The sequence below is a fragment of the Coregonus lavaretus genome (genome assembly GCF_964263955.1).
Source record: "Coregonus lavaretus genome assembly, contig: HAP1_SCAFFOLD_9784, whole genome shotgun sequence".
In the NCBI taxonomy this organism is placed as follows: Eukaryota; Metazoa; Chordata; class Actinopteri; order Salmoniformes; family Salmonidae; genus Coregonus; species Coregonus lavaretus.
In genome coordinates this window covers 374-8,671 of record NW_028165827.1, presented here as the reverse complement: position 1 = coordinate 8,671, position 8,298 = coordinate 374, and the positions used below count along the sequence as shown (strand labels likewise).

General features: G+C 44.6%; 1 protein-coding gene across 1 annotated transcript; it reads right to left on the bottom strand.

Moving 5' to 3' along the window:
* Nucleotides 1-1,462: 1,462 nt before the first annotated feature.
* Nucleotides 1,463-7,182, bottom strand: LOC311115445 (uncharacterized protein; the record flags this gene model as incomplete). The annotated part of the gene is made up of 5 exons (XM_084190624.1): nt 1,463-1,960; nt 3,666-3,788; nt 4,203-4,337; nt 6,468-6,587; nt 7,143-7,182. Coding segments are annotated over 5 exons (916 nt in total), but the record flags the coding sequence as incomplete, so codon positions are not given.
* Nucleotides 7,183-8,298: the final 1,116 nt, after the last annotated feature.

Sequence of the window (8,298 nt, the reverse complement as noted above, 5' to 3'; positions counted from 1 at the left end):
GTGGGTAAGAAGACAGAGTTTTCCTGGGGTGCTTCTTTGCTGTGATCACTTCAAGGAAGGAATGGAAGGGAGGATGCATCTTCAAAATGATTCGAACAGGGCCAAGAAAGTGGTTAGCGCTCGCAACAAGACAATTACAGGGCAATCTGCAGATTCCCAATTCCGAGCTAAAAGTACTAAAAGTTAACTTTTACTTTACAATTTTTTTTTAACGTAATTTAATTTATTTTACTAAAAGTAAACAAAATCATACAGTACAAACAAGCTGATGCCTCCGAGTTCTGAACCACTTTAATCAGACAAGTTCCTTATGCTTTGACGATCATTCTTGTCCTCTTGAATCACAATCCAATTAAAATATTCTATTGATATCGCCAGGGCAACATCCTTTCCTCTCCCGCTCGTCTTATTCAAACAACACATTTCAAAGACATTCTCCGAGGCTATTCTGCTGAATAAATTGATGTCGTCCTCCAAATAATGCAAACTGATGTGAATGCAATCTACCTCCTAGTTTTTTAATTTTCTAATTATGTGAGGCCATCTGGCTAGGTCGGTGGGAAACACGATCTCACCTCCCAGCATGCACAATGACTGCTGCACCGCCACCCTTTCATCCTCACAGGCTATTGATGTCAGAGGGCCTTGGCGATGACTTTTAATCAACAGTGTTCAAATGGGCACTGTGATTTTTACATTTTTGTAATCCAGTATTAGCCTGATTGCAGATCTGTTTATAACGTCACACTGACCATTGGAGTTGACAAGACAGATCTGGTACCACGCTAGTGTGTTCTAGTGCAGGCTAACTGTGTAAGGTCAAGTCTGGTACAATAACAACTAGGTGAATTATTGTCAATAACTGCATTGCAAACGGTATTATCATATGGTGAGCCCTTAAAGGGGAATGGAAACACTAGGATTTAGATTGACTTCCTAAAGTGTTTCCATTCCCCTTTAACTGTGTTAAAATAATGTTTCTCTATCCTCTATTGCCACCCCTGTACTGGCCTAGATAGATAGTAGACTATACTTTGGCAAAAGACTGACAAACCCCCTCAGTTCAATGGCATTCAGATGTTCTCCAGTTTCTGTTGAAAATGGGTTAAGATAATAATAATACACACTTCATTTCTCTGGACCGCTTCACAACTGATTTGCTGTGAAGTGTTTTCGTTCTGTCATTGGGGATGGTCGGATGGACATATTTCACAATCATGCCTGATATATTACGAAGCGACTGAAATAAATATGGATATGCAAATGTGGTCACATCCGGTTTGCAGAAACTTGTCAAGCATCTTTTCAAGATAACTTGACCACATATTTATATTTTTTATCAAATCTCCCAATCAAATCTGCTGAAAAGTAGCTGAGGTGGAAATTCAGAAGTTTATGGATGCTATACACACACGCATAACAGTCAATGTAAATCTCAAGCAAAACAAAAAAGCAGACTTACTGTGGACGTCGCCTCTCTGTTTGGTGACCTCCTTCTCGATGGTGTTGTGTACTGGGGTGACCGGCTCGGGCTGTTTTGGGGGTGGCGGGCGGCGGGTGGGCACCACAGGGGGTGTCCTGCGGGTGGGGGGCGGTGGAGAGGGGATGGGGGGACGCCGTGGGGGCACGTATGGCTTACGGGTGACCACAGGGGGTCTCCTGGTGGGTATGATTGGTCGTCTCGTGGGGACCACTGGCTTACGAGGGGCGGGGGGCATCGTTCTTGGAGGAGGTGGGGGTGGTGGTGGTGGTGTGGCTGTAGTAGGTGCTCTAGTAGTAGTGGTAGTGGTAGTTGTTGGTTTGGGAGTGGTTGTGGTTCTTTTGGGGGTGGTGGGGGTGACTCTCTTGGCGGTCATGGGCGGTCGGATCGTGGTGGTGGTCCTCTTTCGGTCTGAGTCAGGGATAATGTTGTGGTGGTTCGGGGGGAACCTGGGGGGATCGATGACCACCTTGGGAATGGCTGGAAGGAAAAAGAAGACAGGAAATGGATTGACAACTGAAATCTGGGTTGTGTTCATTAGGGAATGCAACATAAAAACATTTGAAAATGTTTTGCAACAGAAAACAAATGTGCGGTTCTAATTGGAGGTGTCCAGATAGTCCCTCCCTGTTTCAGTGTATTTATTTTCTCTGTTTGGTGCTTAATGAACACCATCCTGAATGCTTCGGTGTTAATGAGACATTAAGAGGTGGTGACTACAGTGACCAACTGACCCTTTGAAAGAAAGGCCAGCTCTTTCATCTGCAATGACTTTACCTGAGTAACCAAGCAACCAGCTTTATCTCTGTATCCATAAAGCATACTTCCCCTCATTAAGGGACTTTAAAGATCTTATCTTTGAAACCAAATCATTCCCATATAATCAAGACGCATTACACTCTCATCAGTAAAATCACCCGTCTTCATTTTGTAACGTTCATTTCCACTTTATCCCCTGATAGAGCAGCTCCCTCTATTCCAAATAGACATTAACCCTTCTCTCTGTTGCTTTTAGTCAAGAGTTCTCAGCCCTGAGCTAAAGCCAGACAGACAGCCAAACAGCCAGACAGACAGCTAGAAAGCCAGACAGCCAGCCAGCCAGACAGCTAGCTGGTATTCCTGTGTGGAGTGATACCAACCACACCTATAAAAATCCCTGCCTTAGGATCACCCACAAAGCCTCTGGTGTCATAAAGGAGAGACACGAGACCCATCTCCTATTGTACGTCCTCACATTCCACAGGTCGGAGGGCAGAGTAGAAAAGGCATTTAGGGACAACTTGAGGAAAAAGGGCTTCATGATTGAGGACTGAAGGGGGGTGAGGGTAGGGGTGTGGGGCTTCTCAAAGAGAGTCCTCAAAGAGAGTCTCGGCTCACGCTTTCTCGGGTTACAGAGGGGCTTTGATATGTGACACACAAATAGGATATCGCAAATCAACCCTCTCCCCCTCAAGCCACTTCTGTATCACACCGAACGGTAAGGCGACAGATTGTTTCAAATACCAGTGTCGGGATTCTGCCAGTGCTCTAGGCGGGAGGGAGGGTTCTGTGTGCTGCTAGCTACACTGGCAGCATCCCAAACGGCACCCTTTTCCCTATAAAGTGCACTACTTTTGACCAGGGCATATAAGCGTTCTGGTCCAAAGTAGTGCACTATATAGGGAATAGGGTGCCATTTGGGATGCAGACACTGACTGGCGTACAGCAGTTCAGTCAAAAGATTAAACTACTGGGGATATAATGATAATAGATTACTTTTCTTTTGCCATTGAGCCGCTGTGTGAACAGCGACAACAAAGACAAAAGAGACAGGCATCAGAGTGGTCTGTCAAGTTAGTGGAAGGAGACACCAGCCAGACGAAGAAGTAAAAGAATGAGATGTTTGACTGACCCTTTTTTTTTTTTGTCTTTAAAGATCACAATGGCCAGACGTCAAGACGGAGTCGACGCTCTTTAAGACCGTACCAGACGGTAAGGGGCGGGGGTTATCTCACTCATGAGTGACAGCCATTACAAAAGACAAGAATTTCAGCCCATTGCTCTTAAGTTGCAGACTACTTTTCCTACCCGTAATCTCTTCAACCCTCCAGCCTTCAAAAAAACACGACCAAATAAAATAAAAAAGGGGGGCCCTGTCCCCTTTAAAAAGAGAGGGGCCGTGGGGCCATTCAGTGGCCCAGCTTACGTTTGCAGTCGTGGCCCATCCCCCTGTAGCCGTCTTTGCACTTGCACTTGTAGGAGCCAGGCGTGTTATAGCAGGTGGCGAAACTGTTGCAGTGGTTTTGGCCTGAGGAGCACTCATCCACATCTGAAAGACAGGAGAACCACACAGCTGAGTATGAGGGAGGGAGGGAGGGAAAGAGAAAGAAAGAAAGAAAGAAAGAAAGAAAGAAAGAAAGAAAGAAAGAAAGAAAGAAAGAAAGAAAGAAAGAAAGAAAGAAAGAAAGAAAGAAAGAAAGAAAGAAAGAAAGAAAGAAAGAAAGAAAGGTAATGCTCTTTCTTTCTTTCTTTCTTTCCCCTCCCCCTCTCTCTCTCTCTCCCCCACCCTCTCTCTCTTTCTTCTTATCTCTCTCTTAAAATAATTAATGTAAAAACAACACCTGCGCTCCAGACGCGATGACTCAGTGATGGGTCACAACATTTCAACAAGCCTGTCTGTTGACCTTTTGACCCTTAAACCCCAGGTAAGGCGTGTGGAAGCTTGGATGACCTCATTACGTACCTACGCACTGGTACTTCCCGTTGATGTATTGCAGGTCGAAGCCCTCGTGACACTTGCAGATGTAACTCCCGAAGGTGTTGATGCACTTACGGAACCGGGGACACATGGCCATGCCGGTCGCACACTCGTCCACATCTGAAAGTAAGAACATTACAGATTAAACTACAGTTCAGAGTTTATTATTTATTAATACTTAGAAGGAGAGGTATTAATACTAAGAAGGGAGGGCTGTACAATATCAGGCTCTGATTCAATACATGTAATAAATACCAACGTTTAAATCAGCTAGCCTACCTTCTTCAGGGTTTCAATTCATTAATATACATATAGTTTTACCTATACCAAAGCCATATATATCCATGTAAATCAATGGAAATATAATTATCTATGTGTAAGGTTGGCTAGCAACACATCAACGCATATTGTATGTATTAAATGAATAAATCCATAAATATAGCCTACAGTTTAATCTGCATCTTTCAAAAGAACAGCACTTCCTCTCTTTCACAGGACTTTTCTCTCTTTTGGGTTTATTCAAACACGAACGAAAGCCGATTATGCATTAAATCCTACGATCAGAACAATACACACCAAGGTTGTGAAGGTTTTAAAGAGCTTATTCTGTCAGGGTAGACTCAAATCACCTCTGTAGCTACATGGGTAGGAATACATTGAAAGGACTACTGGCTTTGGTGAGTCTATTTTATTTAATGTGCTGTAAAATGTTGCATGATTGAAACAACTCTGACAGTTACGCCAACTTGAAACATACAGTGTTATGGAGAGTCTAAGAGAAAGATGGATGCATACTATAGAGTAGCCTACAATAGGCCAAAATGTGTACAAGGTTTCCAATCAACCATTGCTTTTCTGTCTGAAAACCTACCCATGAAAATAACTGGTCGTCTAGAAAGAACAGTGCCGTTTCATTCAATCACTTCGTATTTAGTGTTTATCGGCTTGTATTCAGTTCTGGATAGCTGTTTTTTCTGCTGACAAACCCTTTGATTAATTGGCCATTTTTTATGAGAAGGAAAAATGAAATATGAAGCTGTCTAGTTTCTGGAACAATCCAAAAATCGCAGGAGTTAATCATTAATTAGCACTCATTAATCCCAGGATTACTCATTAATCATAGCGTATTGTCCTCAACATGTTTCTCTCGCCTCTCAATCTCCATCGCTTGTCAATATAGGCCTAGCCCACGTCAAATTTTTGCATTTCTGATTTATTTAGCAGTTTCTGAGGGATTTGACATGGGCTTGCCATGGGCTTGCCATAGGCTTCTTCAGTTGCCAGAGGAACAACACGACTAGTAGACTGGACCAGACATATAACTCATCCAAATCATCCTACCCTGGAACAGCTATCAACTCTATCTGGTGACCCTTGACCTTAGTGTTGATTTAAAGCAGACACCCTCTTCCATAAAAAAAACTCCTCTTTCCGAAAAGGGTTCAAGGGGTCTCCTCAAATATTTCCAGAGTCGTTGTAACACCTGTGGGCTAGGAACCTCTCTCTCCTTCTACAACAATGATTGATGTGCCTCTGTTTTGAAGCCACACCCCCCCTGCCTCCCCTCAGTCTCAAACTGTGACTAGTGTGCATCGCCGGAAGGCTCAGCCGAGCCAATCGACAGAGCTTGTATTTAAGCTGAGCCAATCGACAGAGCCTGCATTTAGATGTGACACGGATGAACTGCTTCAATTTGTCCATCTGAGATTTACTCATCTGAGTGGTGGCATTTAAAAGAGAGAGAGAGAGAGATCCCTGGTCGTTTTACTCCCAGTGAACTTCAGTCAGTCACCTTCATTAAGAAAGGCCCTTATGCAGTCTCCACGTAGTAAAAATGTAATTAGTAGCTCAGAAAGAGAGAAAGAGAGAGCGATAGAGAAAAAGAGAGAGCGTGAGAGAGAGAGGGAGAGAGGGAATCACCGTTGAGGTTGTCAAGGACTATCAGAATGCCAATGGACAAGCAAAAAGTGAAGAGTGTTTGAGAATATCAGGTAGGTTTTTCTCCCTGCTGCTGTCTTCCCCGTTCAGGGTCTAATTAGATATTTCTATATCGTGTTTTCATTGCTGCCAAAGGTATTTTATCGAGCTCTGTGGCAACCAAATTTCGGCAAATTCAAAGCTGACAAGACTTTGAAAAAATAAAATATGTAACGCTTCTGACATTGAATAATTGAATAAGCTCACACACCTTGTTGTGTGTGTGTACGCTTACGTGCGTGCTGATATATTTAACACTAGAACAGAACATACCCACACAGGTTCTTCCATCCGGCGCCAGCTGAAGCCCTGGCGACGGGCACTGGCAGCGCACCTCTCCCTTCAGCACCTCACAGCCGTACTGGCAGTTGGCCATGCCACAGGTACGGGTATCTGGAGGGTTTACAGCAGCAGGTTATAGATAGTTAACACACACATAACACAAACACACACACAAACATTAAGGACACACACACAAACGGGTGCGTAAACGCAGGCACAAACACAGCAAGGATTAATTACAACAATACACCCTGGATCACAACCTAGGTAGAGTTGGAATGTTGGCACTTACAAAATACCCACAAACCCACACACAGAGATCCTACATTGTAAGTCTGTATCTCAGGGTCCTGGCTTAGTGACCTGGGCTGACCTGGACTAGAGTACATCTGTTCTAATATGAACCAGGATGACGTGTTCAGAGGAACACACAACAGGCTAACAGATAACCCCACATTATTATATTCCTGTCTCCCGGAGTCCTTTTCGCCGGATGCCTAAGCCCCCTAACCCTTCACTCACCTCTTCCTCACCCTGCCACCCTCCCCTTTTATCCCTTACTCTCTCTTTCAACCTCTCCCTCTCCGCTCATCTGTCCCCCTCCCTTATCCCTTACCCTGCCTCCCTGTCTTCTCTCTCGCCTCTCATCTCTCACCCCTTTCTCACCCTCCGTCAGCCTCCCTATCTTCTCTCGCTCTCTCCTCATCTTTCGACCCCCCTTAGCCTGCCTTCACTCTCCTCTCCTCTCCCGTCCTCCTTCACCCCTCCCTTCCATCTCATCTCTCACCCTCTCTCCTCTCTTCTCTCGCCCCCCCCCTGTTTGTCCTGAAAACACCACTCTGCAGTTCCATTCTCATTGGTCTTACAGGAGTTCAAGCTGCTCTCCAAAATAACATGAAATCATTTCTTTGTGTGGACCCCCCCCCCCCCCCCCCCCCCCCTCCCTCCCGCCCCCACTTCTCTTCCACTCCATTTCCAAAAAAGGAAATGAAAGTTGCTATGTTTGTTGCTGCAGCAGGTACTCTGGAATAGATTGTGGGAGAAAGAATGAGGCTGGTAAATGCCCAACTGAGTGTACAAAACATTATGAACACCTACTCTTTCCATGACATAGACTGACCAGGTGAATCCAGGTGAAAGCTATGATCCCTTATTGATGCCACTTGTTAAATCCAGTTCAATCAGTGTAGATGAAGGGGAGGAGACAAGGTTAAAGAAGGATTTTTCACGCTCCACAGTTTCCTGTGTGTATCAAGAACGGTCCACCACCCAAACAGCAACCAGCCAACTTGACACAACTGTGGGAAGCATTAGAGTCAACATGGGCCAGCATCCCTGTGGAATCCTTTCGACACCTTGTAGAGTCCATGAGGGGGGGGGGGGGGGGACGGACAGACTCAATTAGGAGAGTGTTCTTAATGTTTTGTACACTCAGCGTATGTACCGGTAGATTGAACACACATGGATATTCTGATGTTATACTTCAACGGTATCTTTGGGCTTTTTTTTATTTTTATAATGCAAATGAGGCCTTGGGCGAGCTGCCAGAATCTAATCAGAAAAACAAACTACCTTCCCTCTCAAAGAGGGGGCCTCCAGATTCAAGTGGGGGCGATATCATTACTGCTTTCATCAAAGGAACACTCAAGTGAGCACATTCATACTTTGATAAGGTTCTCGATTAGATTGTGTGGTTGCAAAAGGTGCAAAGAAAGGATAAATAAAAATAGCTTACTGGGGGGCAAGTAGAGACACACTATTTCCTCTAGAAGATGAATCAGAATACCTTCAGGGCTAAGCAATAACAATCCCATTTTACATG